Source organism: Cherax quadricarinatus, chromosome 32, assembly GCF_038502225.1.
Source record: "Cherax quadricarinatus isolate ZL_2023a chromosome 32, ASM3850222v1, whole genome shotgun sequence".
Classification (NCBI taxonomy): domain Eukaryota; kingdom Metazoa; phylum Arthropoda; class Malacostraca; order Decapoda; family Parastacidae; genus Cherax; species Cherax quadricarinatus.
In genome coordinates this window covers 27,233,001-27,255,501 of record NC_091323.1, presented here as the reverse complement: position 1 = coordinate 27,255,501, position 22,501 = coordinate 27,233,001, and the positions used below count along the sequence as shown (strand labels likewise).

General features: G+C 37.6%; 1 protein-coding gene across 6 annotated transcripts in view; it reads right to left on the bottom strand.

The window, feature by feature from the left end:
* Positions 1-1,225: 1,225 nt before the first annotated feature.
* Positions 1,226-22,501, bottom strand: part of Pak (serine/threonine-protein kinase PAK 3-like protein) — a 100,274-nt gene continuing 78,998 nt past the window's right edge. For all 6 annotated transcript variants that reach the window (XM_070090558.1, XM_070090557.1, XM_070090559.1 and 3 more), the window contains 5 exons: positions 18,686-18,774; positions 15,687-15,790; positions 14,878-15,039; positions 14,525-14,697; positions 1,226-11,405 (listed from right to left, as the gene is read on the bottom strand). In XM_070090558.1, coding sequence (XP_069946659.1) covers positions 11,322-11,405; positions 14,525-14,697; positions 14,878-15,039; positions 15,687-15,790; positions 18,686-18,774 — 612 coding nt within the window. In that variant the 3' untranslated portion in view covers positions 1,226-11,321. The remainder of the gene's footprint in view (positions 11,406-14,524; positions 14,698-14,877; positions 15,040-15,686; positions 15,791-18,685; positions 18,775-22,501) is intronic.

Below are 22,501 nucleotides of genomic sequence, written 5' to 3'. Positions count from 1 at the left end.
AAGGCAGTAGAGGGTCATCTGAATTATGTCAGCTCACTTTTCTTAAGTTAGCCTTAATTAAATGAAGGCAAAATGTTAAATTTTTTGAGTCATTAGTGGGAGACTGCCGAAGAGGTAAAGGAAGGTGTGCGTGCGTGCTCACCCCTCTGGTCAAACACATCAAGAAATTAGAGAAAGTGCAAAGGTTTGCAACAAGACTAGTCCTGGAGCTGAGGGGTTTGTCCTACAAGAAGTTATGGGAACTAAACCTGACAACACTGGAGGACAGGAGGGATAGGGGAGGGGGGGCAAATAAGGACATAAAATACTGAGAGGAATTGGCAAAGTGGATAAAGGCAGAATGTTGAGAAGACACGGCAACAAGGGGTCACAACTGGAAGTTGAAAACTCAGGTGAGTCACAGGGTTGTTAGGAAGTACTTGTTCAGTCATAGAGTTGTCAGGAAGTGAAAGTCTGGAGAGTGATGCAGTGGAGGCAGGATCCATACTTAGCTTTACGAAAAGGTATGATAAAGCTCATGGGGCAGGGAGTGTGGCCCTAGTAGCGACTAGTGAAGAGGCAGGGCCAAGAGCTATGACTCAACCCCTGCAACCACAATTAGGCAAGTGTACACATACTTAAGTATATATAAAACACACAAGCCGTCTCTCACTGAGGCAGGGTGACCCCCCCCCCTAAAAAAAAAATAATTCGCACTATCACTGTCTTGCCTGTGGGGTTCCGATACTACAGTTCAGATGCCCCTCCAAACTGTAAATATCCCCACCCTTCCTTCAGAATGCAGGCACTGTACTTCCCACGAGGACTAAGTCCAACTAACGAGTTTATTTGTAAATGTGACCTTGCTCACACTCCAACAGCACAACGAGTCATAAAAACCACTTTCACTCCTATTTGATATGCTCGTGCATGCCTGCTGGAGTTCCAAACCCCTCGTATACAAGAGTTAAAGTGGAAAACTGAAGGAAGGAGTGGAGGGGAGAAAGATCCAGTGAAGCCTTTTCAAGCATTTTGAGGAAAGATTAGCAGCTTAGCTCTATCAGGAATGCTAAGAATATTCATTATTCATGCTTGAAAGTGTTTACAGAATCCATAGGGTGGGCAGAGACTGAAATAAGCAATTCTGATTTAAATTCTGTTTGAGGAAGAGGAAGGTGGTACTGGTGCTGAAAATGTGTTGTAACAGAAAGAGAATTATCTGAAATGATGAAAAATAAACCATAGCTAAAATCCTTATATTTATTCTTTACTTGACAGTTATGTTTATATAAAAAGAAAATTCAAATTCTATTTGGTATTGAGTAATGTCTCTCTCAAGACAGCAGTAAACATGATGGAGGCTTACCACAGACCCGTAGTGTTGCAACACGAGTATATCAGTTACTGCAGAATTCACCCTCTTTCATAACTAATGTAGCAAACTGCAAAATTTAACTGTTGTATTGCATTCTTGTAATGGAAGAAACAATCCACTGACATATTACCAAGTTTTGCATAAACAAAAAATAAAGCCATTCTCAGATTCAGAAAAAGCCTTTTTATCATTTGGAGAATAAATATCAACTGCTAGTTAAGTTCAGTAGTTACTTGCCTCTAAAACTAAAAAAAAAAAACTTTGCAGTGCCTCTCAAAAATGAAACCACTAAAAGAAAATGAAGCTGTTTTTCATCATACAGCACATGAAGTGAATAATACAGAAATCTCTGTTGCTCACACTGTCATCACTGGTGCCTGCAGAAAAGAGGCAAAAATCATTGCCTCACCAAGTCAATAATGACTTAGTACTATATTTTCCTGACAGCAGCACATAAAATAGCACTCCACAAGTGCACTCATGCTTATTATACCATTTACAAATTCATCTAGCTTTTAGATAGAATCACTGCTGTAACAAATAGTTTGTGTTGGAGGAGTTGCATTCCTTTTAGTATAATATATACAATTCTGAAGGCTGAGGGTAAAACAAGTAACCATAAACTATACATATTTTAGTCATGTTCCCCTTATTAAAACATCAAACTTTTAGTACAATGTACAGAGAAAGAGAGTTGATATACAGAAATTTTTTCTGAATTTATAATACTTGGTTTATTCTACAAAAGTGATCCCTTGAACAACATTTTTTATAATGTTTATGAAGAGCATTTCTTGCTCTTTTCACTCTCAGCACTTAAGAAGCAGTTATAAATATTGCATAGAGAAATACAAGTACATTATGGCCACATTTTACAGCAACACCTAGGGAGGTATGCATCCTAAATAACATACTAATTCATTTCATGATCAAATTTGTTTTTGATAATGTAATTAGTTTTGCATAAAAAGGCATGTAATATCTGAAAATGCTGTTTCAACTCCTCTCCATCCATATTATAGCCATCTGGACATACTTTAAGATGCCACTGGAACATGATACATACTTTGTTATCTATTTGAGAATCACAGCACAGTGAAAATTTTTATGAACCAAATTTTTAAAGGCAACTTCTAATAAAGCAGTTTATTGCCAATAAACCTCTGGTTCTTTGATCACTAACTGGGAATCTCATTCTGACTTGCACAGTCTTTACTACAGAAAATGCTTTGATTCACAAATATCAATATTGAACATTGTTTAATTCTGCACAAAAATGCAGTAATAAGCAGAAAGGCTTGTTATTAATTTCTTTCTGAATGCATAACATACGATAATACGTATGCCTATCATCCAAGTGGTATAGGTATTGTGCCAAATGAGCAGAATTGGCCATTTTAGGCTTGTAAAGTGATGGTTCTTTGTCAAATAAGCAGTGAAAATTTATTTCTGAACATAAAATAAACATGTATTGCTGATGTTAAATAATACTTGGTAAATTCAGACTGACCTAAAATGTATTTAGTAGGATTAAGCTAAATTATATTGTATTAACTTTAGCAAATTTAGGCGAGGTGTCTGAGTTTTGGGGCAATGTTAAATTTTTTATGCAGCATTGCTAGTGCCGAGTGACACCTATGGGTTAATTTGATTATATTATTGCTATATAGCAATGTAATTAAAATTATATCAAAGGCATGAATTTTTTTTCAAAAAGATTGTTTTAGAGCAGTTCTGCCTAATTGCCCAATTCTGTTTATTAAGCATGACATAGGCATTACATTTTTATTGGTAACAGCACATACAGCCAGTCCTTGACTACAACAGTCAATAAAAAAAATTTGCACAATAAATACATTCACAACAGAATTTGACTCAATGCTCAAGACTTGCTAAATTAACTGCACATTTACTTTACATGTTACTGTGTCCATATTCTTAAGACACCCTGCGAGATCAAGCAAGTCCGTAGAATGCACGCTTCCAAAGCAGATTCGGTTATTGTCGGTGAGTATAAGGAATGGTTGATTTTGTACTCTCTCCAAAGATGTCTTAAGAATTATGGCTAAACATGTTTCTTGTTCACATCAAATAAAGTTTTCTTTTAATTAATGCCCCATACTAAAATAATATAAAGAATTAAAATCTTGTTAAACAGCTTAAAAAAAAAAAGGGGGGGGTTGCCATTTGCAGTTGGTCATTTATGTGAGTAGCGTATCACTGTTGTAGGGTGCTGTGTTAATTAAGAGTTATCACTATGAACACAGCTCTCCTGAGATATATTACAGTGACAATACTGTCATTTCCATATACTTAACTAGTTTTTATGTAAATATTAAGTCTGCATGTACATTACACAAGGCATGCTAAGAGTTTTGGGAAAATGCAACTATCTATATTGCTGGTTATTGCCATAACTATATTTTATTTCTTTATTTCACATCTGTATTTTTCTTGGTATACTGATATTTTTCATGAAGCTATCTATGTAAATCATCTGCAAGGAGAGTTTGAAAGTAGGTCACAACTTCATAATTAGCTATATCATGAAATAAATAATGTACAGCTTTCAGAAGCATTCGTTTAGCAAAACACACAAAAGAAAAAATATGTAACACATGAGGTGTTTAAAAATTAATTGGATTAAACTGTAAATAAACAGGGTATACAGATCATGATTTCTCAGTACATGAGAACTGGCTTTGAATCTGCAACATTGTAAACCAAATTATGCTGATAAATGCCTTCACATCCTCATACAATACTCAATTATCTTCTGTGGAATGGATGTTGAAGTTTTCAGAAAACAGACTACTGTACTTAACATGACCCATCAGTGTAGTGCACAAAAGTACATGTTCAATAACTACTGGCAAAAATGCACACAAACATTTTAGTAAACACAGGGATAAAAACATAGGAAACACAGTTAATTTACCATGAAAAATTTGAGGGTAACACTAGGTACAATTGTTACATCATGCATTCACAGTTAAAAATAAAAGCCCATTTATTAATTTGTGCATCCAGTACATATTAAGCAATTAAAATACAGTATGATGTTAATGAAAACCTATATAGCAAATCAATTACCTTTCAAATGTAATATCTTTTAAACTTGCAATTTTTAATGTTTTTGGGTGGTGTTCATGAGTGCAGAAAATATTCTCAGTGCTCTGAAGTCACTAATCTCAACACCTTCAAGAAACTTAACAGTGCCAAAATTTCAGTGAAGAATACCTCATACTAGTTTTGCTATCAATTTCAACAGATTATCATTTACACTAAAAATTTGGAATGTGAAAAAGGAGAATATTGTTTAACCCTTAAACTGTCCAAACGGATTTACGTTCACATTCGTAGTGCTCCAAAAGTAGATCTTCGTTTTTTTTTACATATTTTCAAATAAAAAAAAAAAAAAAAAATTACATTTTTTTTTTTACATACTTTCAAATGTTGAAAAAAACGTAGATCTACGTTTGGACAGTTTAAGGGTTAAACAAAGTAATGAAAAAAAGGAAGTGAAACAGGAATATGATGCAAAACAGATGAATCCGAGTCAGTATAAAAAAATATAGTAAATCTATGGGAGGTCTGAAAACAAGTATAAAGCCACCCAATAAGCTGCAGTTCAACAGTGAAAAGGCATTTCCCAACTGAAATGCTTTTGAAGATAACCAATAGTAATACATTCTTTCAAAAAAAGGTGCCTTTTAATGTACAGGATCCTGCCCATACCAATCAAATTTGGTCAGGCACTCTTGGCCAGCAAGAAATTCCTTCAAAAATTATTTTATTCAAAAAATAATTTGTTTGGCAAAACTTGTAAAAATTTTCATTTAAATTTCATCTCCTAACAAATGGGAAATTGATCTTTGTTCCAATCAATACAGTCTTTCAACCCACTCCTTCCCCTCATGCCAAAAATCCAGAACTAAGTAGAACCCTGCATTTTTTGGCTAAATTATTTTGAATGCCACATTATGTATACTGGTACACAAGTATATTCATGGACTTTGAATAATTAGTAAGAAAAATTCTTTAGTGAGGTGCTTTATAATTGTACATGGGATTCAACAACATAATTATTACAAATTTACATTTAACAAAACTGGGAAGACTTTTTTTTTTTTTTTTTCCTTTTAACTTACCATTAATTTATTGTTTTTTAAACAAGACTCTCTGGTATGGTAAGCAAGATTATAAAGTCAAGTGTATCACAATTACAATTTTTAAACAAGAGTACCGATTCCCCCACCCCATTTCCCTTCCCTTAAAAAAAAAAATATCAGAGGAACATTGAGAAGTATGGCATCATAAAGCATTGCCTCTGAAACTAGTGATATATGGTACCTTGGAATTGTAAAAAATCAATAATCCAAAAGTAGTGAACATGGGGTTATATATACATCAATATAATTATAACACAATCATAACTCAATGTTACTCAAATACATGTGGCTAAACACACACTCATAACTCCATTTCTCAGATTAATAGTGATAGAATTCTTCACCATGGTATTCACCCTATTATGGCACTCTCTTCCTCAAGTCCTACTAAAACTGAGTCACTATAGTTATGTAATCTACATAGTAAATTTATAACAAAGAAAAATAGGAAGTAATACACAAATTATAGGAACTACTGATAACTAAAAAAACTCTTTTTAAATAAAAAATCAAGTCACATGGCACAGGCATCTCAAAGTACTTGTGAGCAGTCACATATAAGCTACTTTTACCCCTCAAGGAAGGTTCCTTGATGCTGGTGAGGGGCTCTTGATCTAGGGAATTGGATCTGTGCTCCAGTTCCCTGAATTAAGCCTGAATACCTTCCACATCCCCCCCCCCACAGGCGATGTATACTCCTATGGGTTTAGCGCTTCCCATTGATTATAATAATAAGCTACTTTTAAACTATGTCCTGAAGCTGATTTCAGTATACAAAGTTTCATAAGCAGTATTCTTCAAGTGCTATTTAACCAATTACTAAATTTTATTAAATTTTTAAGTACAAAATAAAGAATTTTTAAGTAAAACCTCAATATAACTGATCCCTACACAGTTAATCTCAGAGGTAACAGACAAAATATTTGGCTGGATAAATGTTTGATGCTACGGACCAAGGCTGCTGTATCGATATCTTGTTCCATAGCGGTAGTGTCAGACAAGATCCCCGTACAATGGACCAAATCCATTACACTGAAATTTTGTCCATTAGCTTTAGTATGCGTGTTTGGTAGCTCCCTATAAAATGGATTAAGTCTGCTACATTGAGATTTTTGTCCATTAACTTTATTGTGCATTTTTGGTAGACTATACAATGGACTATGTCCATTGGATTAGGCACTTCGATGCAATAGACTGTCGATTACACAGACACTTCTTCCCCATTATTCAGTTATACCAAGGTTTAACTATACTTTTGATTCATAGAGATGATGCATTATTCTTTTCAAAATATTAAAAAAAAAAAAAAAAAAATTAACTAGATGCATACTGGACAAAGTTAAGCTGTATCTTTTGCTCTCTTGACTTACCTAAATTACAATAAAATATACTTCATTTTTCCATTAATTTTGAAATACTAAATTCTATACTTTGCAGGTCTTATGGCTAAGACTGATACCATAAAAAAGAAAATATATTGCCCTGCCCTTTCCCATACACTAATGACATGGCTGTGGTTTCCTCGTAATTCTATACTCAGTAATGAAACATTAAATTCATTGTCAACTTTGAAAACGAGGCACGGGTAAAATTCTTAGCTCTACTTCAACTCTGACTACTGATCTTAATATATATGCATAATTGTGACATGGTAAATTCACAATTAACAGCTGACTGATACAGCCAGACAAATTAGGGTTCTGTTTAGTTACTGCACTCAAGTCAATCACTACATTTCACAGGCACTAACATAACCTACCTCTATATATCTAAGTCCAATACACAAGTTTCTGCATCCACCAAAAAAAAATGGGCCATACAAGGTCCTGTAACTCTATTCACTTTACAGCTCCTAAAGAGTGTCATACCTATGTGATGAAGTAATATAACTGTACTTAATTACTAAGGCTAAAGAATGGGTATGTTAGGACAAAAAAAAATTTTTCATTGCTGGGAAGGAGGGAAATGACACATTAGTAAATTGTTTTCTTTGGAAACTACCTGATTTTTATGAGCAATATGCTTCCTTGACATGTTCAGATGTTGCTACCAGCCACAATGTGTAATCACTAACTTTAGCATAATATGCATTATGAAAATGCAAATAAACTTAAGTGACATCAGATAAAGCATTTAATGTATAGCTTGATAATGAAGTTTAAATTAGTATGTAAAGTGACTTGAGTTCACCAACTAAACTCACCCCCCTAAGTCCTACTAAACAGACACTTCATGAATGCCAGTTTCGTACAACTTACAAGCTCCATTTTGAAATCTTATGTTATTACAAAAGTGTCATCCTTTAAGGATAACAAGTCAAGTGAACACATAAGAGAGAACAAGAGTATATTCTCAGATCATTATGAGATTGCTAAAACATTTACAAATCTTCAAATCTGCATAATAGCTCGGTCCTTTATTTAATAATGAAACAATGCTAGTTCCAAGAATTTTCTTCTACTAACTAGAACTTTCCCTGGTGATGGAGTTTTATGATGACCACTCAATTTCAGCTATACTGCACAAAGTTCACCAATTTTATGGTTTTGTCATGCACCAATTAATTGTCGTACTTGAACTGCACCACAATGAAAATTTGTGCTTTCAGTGTTGCAAATAATTTCACTATAATTTAGAATATTTCATGTGTCACAAAGAATGAAACATGTCAATCAGTGCCATAATTACCCTTAACCCAGATATGTAAGTTTAATTCCTTAAAATATTTTCTTTTGATTTATGTTAACACTCTGCCTTGATTATATACAGTGCCTACACTCAGGAGGAAGGGTAGGGATATTGCAGTTTGGAGGGGCTTCTGAGCTGTATTGTTGCCATGCCTCTGGCAAGGCAATGATAGTGAGTGATGGTGAAAGTGTTTCTTCTTTTTAGAGTCACCCTACCTCAGTGGGAGATGGCCAGTGTGTTAAAAACATCCACTCGCTCTCACACACTATTTATTACACACGTGAGTGCGCACATGCATGAACATACAAATGACAGAAGCAAAGGCCAAATCTGAAAAACTGCTTTACAGCTACAACAAAAGATCAAGTAGTTTGGAGGATGAAGAGCAGCTGATGAAAAATGACTAAGTCTGTGAAGTGTAATTAAATTATCTGAAGAGGTATTAATGAAAATGGAGTATATCGAAAAGCCTAGGGAACGGGGTACACAGGCAAGAAAATATACGCCACACACAACAGGGCAAGAAACTCTTAGTGAACTTGGATACATCAAAGGCAATGGGATCTGACAAGCTGTTACCATGAATTCTCTAAGAGGGAGCATAAGCACTGATTGAACCACTAGCTAAGACCCACAAGTCAATGGATATTGGACAGTTGCCAGAGATCTAAAAAACAGTGAATGTAGTCCCTGTATTTAAGGATTATTATAATAAAAAAAGAAGCGCTAAACCTACTAGGGTCATACAGCGCTGCAGGGCAAGAATTGATGCAGAATCAAAGGATAAGTAAGGGTGGAGAGGAGGACAAAGGTAAAGTTAGGAAGGGCTGTGAGGAGTGCTAATGGAAGGATATCAAAGTTTGATAATAAATCAGTTGATGTGTCAAAGGTGGGCCTATCAGCAAGGAGAGAAGATAAAGGTGTTATAGTGGTGACAATGCCAGAGTATTTAAGGAGATGGACAGTTTAAGGATGGCAAATCTGGTCTTACCAGCTGGAGTTTCATCATAGTACAGATGTGAGACAAGGGAGGGAGAGAGGGGTGGGTGGATTGTTTTTCTTTGATTGCAAGATGGCATTTTATATTGTACCCCAGAAGAGGATGGGCCAAAAACTTGGTATAAGCAGGAAAAAACCAGTGTATACACAAATAACCCATATACAGGAGACAAACTTGACATTTCGGTCTTACCTGGACCATAAACTAATCACACAGAAGCACAAGGGGAAGGGAGCCAGAATATGTACAAGAAGGGGGCAGGAATGGGAGCAGAATATGTGGTGGAGGTGGTAGAAAAAGTAATGCAACAATGAGTGAGGTGCCAATAAGAAGGTGGTGGTGGTGAAAGTCATAGTGGAGTGTTAGCAAAGAAATAGTAATAGTGAAACATACTCTGGTGGATTAAAGAGTACTCTAGGGGAAGGAAGCAAAGAGTGATCCTCAGAGAAGATGTAATGTGGAAGAATAACTTAGGTTTCATAAGGATTGGTATTAGGACCATTACCGCTCTGGTGGCCTGGTGGTTAACGCTCTCGCTTCACACGGCGAGGGCCTTGGTTCGATTCCCAGCCAGAGTAGAAACGTTGGACGTGTTTCTTTCAACCTGTTGTCTATGTTCCCCATCAGTAAAATGGGTACCTGGGTGTTAGTCGACTGGTGTGGGTCGCATCCTGGGACACTGACCTAAGGAGGCCTGGTCACAGACCGGGCCGCGGGGGCGTTGACCCCCGGAACTCTCTCCAGGTAACCGTTTCTGGTTTGTGAATGACATTACAGATAGGATTGAATCAATGTATCCATATTTGCTGATGCAAAACTAAGAAGAACTAAGATGAGACAGGGAAGGCTCCAAATAAATTTGGACAATTGGCAAGATTAGTCAGGTAAGTGGATGCTTGAATTCACTCGGCAAATGCAAGGTTATGTAGTTTGGGGAAGGGGGCAAGAAGACTGAACATGAAGTAGTATAGATTTTGGGGACAGAGGCAGAGCATAGTACCTGGTACATCACCAGAGGATTGCATCAACTGAATAACCTTTACAGCCAATGACTGTCTGGCAAACCTAGAGTAACCTTCAGGAATCTTGACAAAGTCATTCTGGGCCAGCATGGAACCCGCACCTGAAAAAGCAAGTGTAGGGTGCAAGGATATGCAACGAGACTAGTTGCAAATCTACAAGGAAAGACTACTGGAATTGTATCTAATGACACTAGAGGACAGAGGAACCAGGAGAGGTATGATAACAATATACAAAATACTCAAAGGAATTGATAGGGCAGATAAGGATAGACTGAGAATAAACAGGCACTCTGGGGTACAGATAGATACACAGTTGAGTTACAGCAATGTCAGGACACATTTCTTCAGTCTCGGAGTAGTCAGGAAATGGAATGACTGAAAGTATTAATGGAGGCAGCCTCAATACATATTTTTAAGAGTGGGTACAATAGGGCCTACAAGGCTAGGGGAGTGAATCTGACATGTGGCAAATTGAAAGGAGGGGCCAGGAGATATGGCTTAACCCCCTACAACCATATATGTTTTGAGTACACATACGCGCATACACTCACTTTTTAAATTGTCATATGCCACTGAAAATTTTGCTCCATATACACCAAACTATGTATTGTACTCAGACATGTATATGTATAAATTACATGCATACAGTAAATACACACATTTCATACTCTACATGTTATGTGCCATTTTGGAGACAAACTGTGTATGCACTAAGACAATTGGTCACTATAAATTCAACAAACTATTAAGAGTTTGTCTTAAATAATCCATATTCTGGTTATATACTATAGTACATGACACAAACAATGGCACTAAACAGAGAAACTGCCAACAGACTGGGTAATGGATAATCAAGGCACTCCTGCACATTTTTCACACCTTATTCCTGAAGAGTGACACAATATCAACAATTATGGCAATGGTAAGACAAGCTGAATCTCTTTGTACCCTGCCAACTTCACATCCATAATAAGCAGATCAGCTCCTGTAATGAATGACAGAAGATCCTGCCAAAATTAGGCTCAAAGCTGGCATTACACTTGCAAGAAGTCATATTTGCAGTCCTATTTAGTAAGCCCTCATTACTAATGGTTCTTGGCTGCTTCTTTTGCTGCTACAATAAGAGGGTGGAGACTTGAGAGGGGTCGAGCCAGCTTCAAAAATGGGTGCTGAAAGTATACAAAATAGTAAATATTAAAGTTCTTTGAAAATTTATATACAGTATATAGTACAGAAACTGAGTAATTTTCAAAGGGTACTACCATTTCCTCCAAAAATTATTTTATTTGGTTATACTCTCAGTGGTCTGCTACATGTGCTTCACTTTTACACTACCCTTTCATTTAACACCTTATTTTTTTTTCCAATTGTCTGCATTTGTTACTTTTCTGTTTTTACCTGCCAGAAATCAGAATATAATTTGATAAGCATATCCATTTCACAATTAATGGACAGAGAATAGATCCTACACTAATGATGTAGCTATCAATCTTCTCTAATCCAGCAAAATACCCACCTGGCACCCCAAACTTACCTACCACACCCTCTCTAAAAGTTTCTCCTACTTTAGCATTCAGGTCCCCTACCACAATTACTCTCTCACTTGGTTCAAAGGCTCCTATACATTCACTTAACATCTCCCAAAATCTCTCTCTCTCCTCTGCATTCCTCTCTTCTCCAGGTGCATACACGCTTATTATGACCCACTTCTCGCATCCAACCTTTACTTTAATCCACATAATTCTTGAATTTACACATTCATATTCTCTTTTCTCCTTCCATAACTGATCATTCAACATTACTGCTACCCCTTCCTTTGCTCTAACTCTCTCAGATACTCCAGATTTAATCCCATTTATTTCCCCCCACCGAAACTCCCCTACCCCCTTCAGCTTTGTTTCGCTTAGGACCAGGACATCCAACTTCTTTTCATTCATAACATCAGCAATCATCTGTTTCTTGTCATCTGCACTACATCCACGCACATTCAAGCATCCCAGTTTTATAAAGTTTTTCTTCTTCTCTTTTTTAGTAAATGTCTACAGGAGAAGGGGTTACTAGCCCATTGCTCCCGGCATTTTAGTCGCCTCATACGACACGCATGGCTTACGGAGGAAAGATTCTTTTCCACTTCCCCATGGACAATAGAAGAAATAAAGAAGAACAAGAGCTATGTAGAAAAAGGAGAAAAACCTAGATGTATGTATATATATATGCATGTGCATGTCTGTGAAGTGTGACCAAAGTGTAAGTTGGAGTAGCAAGATATCCCTGTTATCTAGCGTGTTTATGAGACAGAAAAAGACACCAGCAATCCTACCATCATGCAAAACAGTTACAGGTTTCTGTTTCACAGTCATCTGGCAGGACGGTAGTACTTCCCTGGGTGGTTGCTGTCTACCAACCTACTACCTATAGAGGAATAAGTTTACTGAGTATACCAGGGAAAGTGTACCATAGGGTTATTATTGAAAGAATTAGAGGCAAGACAGAATGTAGAATTGCAGATGAGCAAGGTGGTTTTAGAGTGGGTAGGGGATGTGTAGATCAAGTGTTTACATTGAAGCATATATGTGAGCAGTATTTACATAAAGGTAGGGAAGTTTTCATTATATTCATGGATTTAGAAAAGGCATATGATAGTGGATAGGGGAGCAATGTGGCAGATGTTGCAAATATATGGAATAGGTGGTAAGTTACTAAATGCTGTAAAGAGTTTTTATGAGGATAGTGAGGCTCAGGTTAGGGTGTGTAGAAGAGAGGGAGACTACTTCCCGGTAAAAGTAGGTCTTAGGGATGTGTAATGTCACCAAGGTTGTTTAATATATTTATAGATGGCAGTTTGGAGGGATATATTGTGTATCTTTATACGTATATGCTTCTAAACCGTTGTATTCTGAGCACCTCTGCAAAAACAGTGATAATGTGTGAGTGTTGTGAAAGTTTCGATTGATGAAAGTATTTTCTTTTTGGGGATTTTCTTTCTTTTTTGGGTCACCCTGCCTCGGTGGGAGACGGCCGACTTGTTAAAAAAAAAAATGGGGTTGTAAAAGCAGTAAATGATAGGGTGTTCGGGAAAGGGGTGGGATTAAATGATGGGGAATTAAATACAAAATGGGAAGTGACACAGTTACTTTTTGCTGATGATACTGTGCTTATGGGAGATTCTAAAGAAAAATTGCAAAGGTTAGTGGACGAATTTGGGAATGTGTGTAAAGGTAGAAAGTTGAAAGTGAACATAGAAAAGAGTAAGGTGATGAGAGTATCAAATGATTCAGATAAAGAAAAATTGGATATCAAATTGGGGAGGAGGAGTATGGAAGAAGTGAATGTTTTCAGATATTTGGGAGTTGACGTGTCAGCGGATGGAATTATGAAGGATGAGGAAAAAAGGTGAGTGGTACATTGAGGTATATGTGGAAGTAAAAAATGTTATCTATGGAGGCAAAGAAAGGAATGTATGAAAGTATAGTAGTACCAACACTCGTATATGGGTGTGAAGCTTGGGTTGTAAATGCTGCAGCAAGGAGGCGGTTGGAGGCAGTGGAGATGTCCTGTCTAAGAGCAATGTGTGGTGTAAATATTATGCAGAAAATTTGGAGTGTGGAGTTAATAAAAGTATTAGTCAGAGGGCTGAAGAGGGTGTGTTGAGGTGGTTTGGCCATTTAGAGAGAATGGATAAAAGTAGAATGACATGGAGAGCGTATAAATCTGTAGGGGAAGGAAGGAGGGGTAAGGGTCATCCTCGAAAAGGTTGGAGGGAGGGGGTAAAGGAGGTTTTGTGGGCGAGGGGCTTGGACTTCCAGCAAGCATGCATGAGCATGTTAGATAGGAGTGAATGGTATTTGGGACCTGACGAGCTGTTGGAGTGTGAGCAGGTTAATATTTAGTGAAGGGATTCAGGGAAACCGGTTATTTTTATAAAGCCGGACTTGAGTCCTGGAAATATGAAGTACAATGCCTGCACTTTAAAGGAGGGGTTAAGATATTGAAAGTTTGGAGGGATATATTGTATATCTTTATACGTATATACTTCTAATCTGTTGTGTTCTGGGCACCTCTGCAAAAACAGTGATTATGTTGTATGAGTGAGGTGAAAGTGTTGAATGATGAAAGTATTTTCTTTTTGGGGATTTTCTTTCTTTTTGGGTCACCCTGCCTCGGTGGGAGACAGCCGACTTGTTTAAAAAAAAAAAAACTACCTATACCATACCATATCCTATAATGGACACTGCTATTGTGATCACTAGTTTTGAACACAATGAAACAAAAGAATTTTACACCAAACCTTTAGAAGTTGGTGGGCAGTGGACCGCCTTTCGACTTCAACATCCAAACATTGGTCAAGAAAATCCTGAAAAACATGAGACAGCTTCTCTCGTTCCTTAATCTCTGGCTTCCCATTCGTTGCAATCAGGTACAGTGCTCTGAGTGGGTTCTCATTCAAATAAGGTGGCTCTCCTGACAAGAAAAAAAAAATTAGGGTATACATGCAGTACATGAAACTTGCAAAAATCATAGTTTGTTAATCTCCATGGTATTACTTCTACTAGAATTCTTTCATCATGGTTAATTTTCAGTATTAATGTCACTAGCTTAACTAATGAAGTCCTTAGTGTTCATGGATGATGAATATTGTACCTTCTATCATTTCTATAGCCATTATACCCAATGACCATACATCAACTTTAGGACCATACTGTTTCCGTGTCACCACTTCAGGGGCCATCCAGTAAGGAGTACCCACCATTGTTGTTCTTTTATTCTGTTCAGGAGATATTTGTGCACAGAAGCCAAAATCAGCTGTGGAAAGAAAAGGATTTTTCAGCACACTTAGGTTTTAGTACAAATAACATCGGTGAATGTTACATTTGTCAAATGAAACTTAATAAAACTAAGTCTGAAAAACTTAAAGAATACTCAGGAAGAACTGGTAGGGTAAGAGGAGAGAAATGGAAACCCAAAGACACAGCTGGACATTATGCATACGAGCCACAAGGATGTCAGGAAGTATTTCTTCAGTCTGTGTGGTCAAGAAGTGTAATGATCCCAGAGAGGAAGTGGCAGTGGCAGGAGCCATACATAGTTTCAAGAGCAAGTCTGAATATTCTACTTTTAAACAAAAATGTTTGAATTTTACTTTTGATTCTTCAACATTTGTCAGTGTGGGGATGGCTAATATGTATATAATCTTTCCAAATGTAAATTAAATTTCACTTTAGACATGATCCAAACAACCCTTATAAAGCATTTCCAAGAATCTTAAGCATTAATTAACTATGACATTAGCATAACAGGTACTAATTACTTTACTCCATTTAGACTAATAAAGCAAACACATGTAAGAAAGAGATGAACTTGAAAGAACTCAACAAACCTTTGAAAACAATATTAATTTTAATATAAAATAAGGATTACGAAATTGAAAGAAAGTGTTCATGTAGACTTACTTAGTTTGACACTGCCATCCATTCCTAGCAAGATATTATCTGATTTTATGTCACGATGTATAACTTGGCTAAGATGAAGGAATTCAAGAGCTTGTAGTACCTCCCTGTAATGAGAAAATGCAGGAATGTATAAACTGATTACACTGGCCAAAAATATATCTCTTGGGACATGCAGATAACAAAGGCTAGTATAAGACGACTATAAGGTAATTTCAGCATTAATAATCTGAAACTGTTCTCATTTTTGTATGTGTGTAGCTTTGTAAAATAAAGTCCCACAGTTTTATAGGCAATTTCACAATTGTTATCTTTTTGGAGAGGAGGGCACGACAAATCATGATAAATCATGACTGATTTATCATGAAACTCTGAAGAAATTGTTTCTTTTAAATTAACTCACTGTCTCGTCTATATTACATGAGAATGCATCCTTGCATAAACATGGGCAGCCAACTACCGGTCAAACAGAAATCAAATTACATGAGAATCCCATGCATTCTTCTGTTCATTTACTGTAACTTATACAGCATTAGGTTTACAGACTACATGCCTTTGAGGGGCATAAGAATAGACATCCATAAAAGCTGTGGGGGCGTGGAATGAGACTGCAGTGTCACAATTGGTGGTGGATGACACAGCCTTGTCCCAAAAGTGCTGGCTGTAAAACCATCCTTATTAGAATGTTTATCAGCAGTTTCCTACCAAGGTAGGGTGACCCATAAATAATAAAAAAATAAATAAATACTGCAGCATATGAGCACCTGGCAAACCTGAGAATAGCATTTCGACATCTAAGTAAAAAGTCATTCATGGCACTGTCCACCACGTACGTCAGACCCATATTGGAGGATGCAGTACCAGTATGGAACCCACACCTGGTCAAACACGTCGAGAAATTGCTAAGGTTTGCAACAAGACTAGTCCCAGAGCTGAGGGGGCATGCCCTATGAGGAAAGGTTAAGGGAAATCAACCTGACAACAATGGAGGATAGGGGAAACATGACAACATATAAAACACTGAGAGGAACTGACAAGGTGGACAGGAACAGAACCTTCGATATACCTTTGAAGAGTTTTGAGAGTTTATCTACTCACTCAGCCCGGCCATGGGCCAGGCTCATCTGGTGCTTGCCTGGTCAACCAGGCTGTTGCTGCTAGAGTCCCACTCCCCCTCATATCCATCACAGCCTGGTCGATCTGGCACCTGGTGAGGATACTTGTTCAGTTTCCTCTTGAAGGCTTCTACACTTGTTCCAGCAATGTTTCTGATATCTTCTGGTAAGATGTTGAAAAGTCTGGGACCCTGGATGTTGATAGTGTTCCCTTATTGTCCCCACCGCACCCCTGCTCCTCACTGGGTTTATTTTACACTTCCTCCCATATCTCTCACTCCAGTATGTTATGGCAGTGTGCAGATTTGGGACCAAGCCCTCGAGTACCTTCCAGGTATATATTATCGTACCTCTCTCTCCTCTGCTCCAATGAGTACATGTTCAAGACTTGCAGGCATTCCCAGTAGTTTAGGTGCTTTACTGGCTCAATGTGAGCCACAAATGATCTCTGTATTTGTTCCAGCTCCGATATTTCTCCTGCCCTGAATGGGGCCATCAGCACTGAGCAATATTCTAAGTGAGGGAGCACTAGCGATTTGAAGTGTCACCATCGGCATTATTTCCTTTGTTTTGAAAGTTCTCAATACCCACCCCGTCATCTTCCTGGCTGTCATGATCTTTCTTGTTAGGGTCTTTAAAAGAAAGGTCCACTGACATAATTATTCCTAGGTGTTTTACGTGTTCCTTACGTTCTATTTGGTGACCCTCTTGAGTTTTGTATATAGTGCTCCTTTTGAGTTCTTCATTCTTTCCATACCTAAGCAGCTGGAACTTATCACCATTGAACATCATGTTGTTCTCCACTGCCCACTGGAAAACCTTGTTTATGTCTTCCTGTACTTTTTCAGTGTCCTCTACCGTACTGACTTTCATGCTTATTTTCATGTCATCTGCAAATGATGATACAAAAGTGTGCGGGGTGTTTTTGTGTGTGTATGCTATGAGGATGAGGAACAGCAGAGGTGCCAGTACAGTGCCTTGGGGCACTGAGCTTTCGACCTCGCTGATGCTGGATCTTGCCCTGTTCACTACTACTGTTTGTGTTGTGTGTGTTAGGAAACCGAAAATCCATCTGCCTACCTTCCCCGTAATGCCCATAGCCTTAGTTTCATGCGCTATCACTCCATGATCGCATTTGTCAAACGCCTTTGCAAAATCTGTGTAAATCACGTCTGCGTTTTGGTCGTCTTCCAGTGCCTCCGTAATTCTGTCATAATAGCTTAGCAGCTGTGACAGACATGATCGTCCTGCTCTAAAACCATGCTGGTTCGGGTTATGTTGGTTGTGCTTGTCCATGAAATTTGTAACTTGCCGTCTCATCACTCTTTCGAAGATTTTTATGTGAGAGGTTAGGGCTACTGGTCTGTAATTTTTAGCTAGTGATCTACTACCTCCTTTATGCAAAGGAGCTATATCTGCACTCTTTAAGAGATGAGACACAGCAACAAGAGTCACAGCTGGAAGCTGAAAACTCAGAAGAGTCACAGGGATATTAGAAAGTGTTTTTTCAGTCACAGAGTAGTCAGGAAGTGGAACATTCTGGAGAGTGATGTAATGGAGGCAGGATCCATACGTAGCCTTAAAAAGAGGTATGATAAGACTCATGAGGGAGGGCGAGAAAGGACCTAGTAGCGTAGACGCGGGGCCAGGAGCTATAACTCGACCCCTGCAACCACAAACAGGTGACACACATGTGCTCTCATTCTCTCATACATTCTCATTTGCATATTTTTTTATACCTGAAATCTATACAATGAATGAATCTATAACCTAAATATGAGAAAGCAAATCTGATTTATTCTGAATATGCTCATACCATGCTATGCATTTTCACAATGGCCTCCAAAGTGATGTAAATATAATGCAAAAAAATTGAACACTTCTCACCTGCAAACTGCAGCAATCTGTCCTTCATCCATGCATGTTTCTGTGACAACATCAGTAAGGGAACCACCAGGCAAATATTCCATAACTACCTGGAATTTATTTTAAAAAATCAACATAGGTATTAATGAAATGTACAGATAGGGATTAATTTGTTTTTCTTCAGAATTTTGCCTGAAATCAATAAAGCTCAACATGAAAACTTGTGTAGATAATTTTATTTTCATAAAACTTGATAACTGTAGTAACTGATTTAAGATTCCATAGTACAGTAAAATCCTATTACAATGTGACTTTCAGTAATGCAAATTTGTTGCAATGCAATTCAGAAACTGCAACCACAAATTTCAATGGCACACAAAAATCTTGGCGTTACATGCCACACAGCATGAAAGAATTGCTAACATGTGAAAGTTTGGCAATTGCTGCCATAGGTTTCCATAGCACAAAGTTACTAGTAAAATCTGGGCACTAAATGCCATGGGCATTTAGTGCCAATAGCACTAAGTTAGGCAACTGAGCCTAAGGCCCAGTTGCCTAACTTAGTGCCACCTACAGTTGTTTGTTGCAATTATGAATTTAGAATAAAAAGGATACGATAGGGTGGATAGGAAAGTCATGTGGCAAACATTGTAAATGTATGGAATAGGAGGTAAGTTACCAAAAGCAGTTTAAATTTTTATACAGTGAGGCTCAGGTTAGGGTATGCATGTTTCTTCTGCAATTAAATTTAAATACAAGTCTCATGTTCTACAATAAGGATGCATTCCCCTTCAAGAGGGAATTATTGATGCTGGTGAAGGACTCTTGATTGAGGGATTTTGAACTCTACTCTTTGGATCAAAGCTGATTTCCTCCCATTCCACAGGCACTGTATTCCCAAAAAGTATAACTGAGATGTATTCTTTTTCAATCCAGTCTTGACTATGGGTGGTTTTTGTAAAAAACAAAAAACAAAAAAAAAAAAAAAAAATTACAGTAAACCCTCGGTTTACCTGACTAACAGGGATGAATGTGTGGCCAATGACAACTGTAATGGATAGAGATGAGATTGTTTTGACATAACTAATAATACACAATTCTGTAACCACAGGACATTTTTGTCCTGTACTTCCAAAATCCATTAAATTGAGGTGTGTTCAACTAAGGGTTTATTGTATTTGAATTTGAATACTACTACAAAACACTGTAAATGATAAGGGTTGACTAACAACTTGAATACATTAATACAGTAGGGCACTTTACAGCGTTTCTCCAATACAGTGATTTCAAATTATGACCAAAATTTGCTATACGGCGAGCGGTCTTTCAAATATGGTGCACCCCACCCAACACAATTCCTAACGTACGCCAGAAACAGACCTCTCTGGAAAACTTTTTGAGCGACAGGGGTCCAGTGGCTCTCAAGCTGGTCCTAGTGGCATTAAAAAACAGAGGTAAGTAACCCAGGATAAGGACTTGGTACCTGAAGTCTTTATGGAGTGGGATTCCCCTTCCAAACAATTGTAAACTCCTCCATCCTCTCCCCTCCTCCCATCTTCCATACATCACCATGTCTTCAATAAAGGTAAGTGTGATGTTGTTATTGTTTTATTCTTCATGTACGTTGTTTTCTGTGTAGGGAAATGTATATTTCACGTAAAAAAATTTTTTTTTGTTTAATACTTTTGGATGTCTGAAACGGATTAATTGGATTTTCATTATTTCTTATGGGGAAAATTAATTCGGATAATGATAAAATCAGTTAAGGACAAGCTCTCTGGAACGGATTAATATCATTAACTTAGGGTCCACTGTATTATTTCAGGTCACTTTTTATATTGTATCTTTATATATGCTTCTAAACTGTTGTATCTAGGCACCTCTGCAAAAACAGTGATTGTGTGAGTGAAGTGAGTGTGTTGAATGATGATGGAAGTAGTTTCGTTTTGGGGATTTTCTTTCTTTTTGGGTCACCCTGCCTAGGTAGGAGACAGCCGACTTGTTGAGGGGGAAAAAAAAAAACCTTCCAGACACCCAAAAATATTAACAAAAAATAGTCGGACTTGAGTCCTGGAAATGGGAAGTACAATGCCTGCACTTTAAAGGAGGGGTTTGGGATATTGGCAGTTTGGAGGGATATGTTGTGTATCTTTATACGTATATGCTTCTAAACTGTTGTATTCTGAGCACCTCTGCAAAAGCAGTGATAATGTGCGAGTGTGGTGAAAGTGTTGAATGATGATGAAAGTATTTTCTTTTTGGGGATTTTCTTTCTTTTTTGGGTCACCCTGCCTCGGTGGGAGACGACTGACTTGTTGAAAAAAAAAAAAAAAAGTTTAAAGATTAATTATAGTTTTACATACACAAAACAATGAGAACTAAATAAAATATATAATTTTTTTTTTTTCAACAAGTCGGCCGTCTCCCACCGAGGCAGGGTGACCCAAAAAAGAAAGAAAATCCCCAAAAAGAAAATACTTTCATCATCATTCAACACTTTCACCACACTCGCACATTATCACTGCTTTTGCAGAGGTGCTCAGAATACAACAGTTTAGAAGCATACGTATAAAGATACACAACATATCCCTCCAAACTGCCAATATCCCAAACCCCTCCTTTAAAGTGCAGGCATTGTACTTCCCATTTCCAGGACTCAAGTCCGACTATATGAAAATAACCGATTTCCCTGAATCCCTTCACTAAATATTACCCTGCTCACACTCCAACAGATCATCAGGTCCCAAGTACCATTCGTCTCCATTCACTATCTAACACGCTCATGCACGCTTGCTGGAAGTCCAAGCCCCTTGCCCACAAAACCTCCTTTACCCCCTCTCTCCAACCCTTTCGAGGACGACCCCTACCCCGCCTTCCTTCCCCTATAGATTTATATGCTTTCCATGTCATTCTACTTTGATCCATTCTCTCTAAATGACCAAACAACCTCAACAACCCCTCTTCTGCCCTCTGACTAATTATTAACTCCACACCTTCTAATTTCCATACTCCGAATTTTCTGCATAATATTTACACCACACATTGCCCTTAAACAGGACATCTCCACTGCCTCCAACCGTCTCCTCGCTGCTGCATTTACCACCCAAGCTTCACACCCATATAAGAGTGTTGGTACTACTATACTTTCATACATTCCCTTCTTTGCCTCCATAGATAACGTTTTTTGACTCCACATATACCTCAACGCACCACTCACCTTTTTTCCCTCATCAATTCTATGATTAACCTCATCCTTCATAAATCCATCCGCCGACACGTCAACTCCCAAGTATCTGAAAACATTCACTTCTTCCATACTCGTCCTCCCCAATTTGATATCCAATTTTTCTTTATCTAAATCATTTGACACCCTCATCACCTTACTCTTTTCTATGTTCACTTTCAACTTTCTACCTTTACACACATTCCCAAACTCATCCACTAACCTTTGCAATTTTTCTTTAGAATCTCCCATAAGCACAGTATCATCAGCAAAAAGTAACTGTGTCAATTCCCATTTTGAATTTGATTCCCCATAATTTAATCCCACCCCTCTCCCAAACACCCTAGCATTTACTTCCTTTACAACCCCATCTATAAATATATTAAACAACCATGGTGACATTACACATCCCTGTCTAAGACCTACTTTTACCGGGAAGTAGTCTCCCTCTCTTCTACACACCCTAACCTGAGCCTCACTATCCTCATAAAAACTCTTTACAGCATTTAATAACTTACCACCTATTCCATATACTTGCAACATCTGCCACATTGCTCCTCTATCCACTCTATCATATGCCTTTTCTAAATCCATAAATGCAATAAAAACTTCCC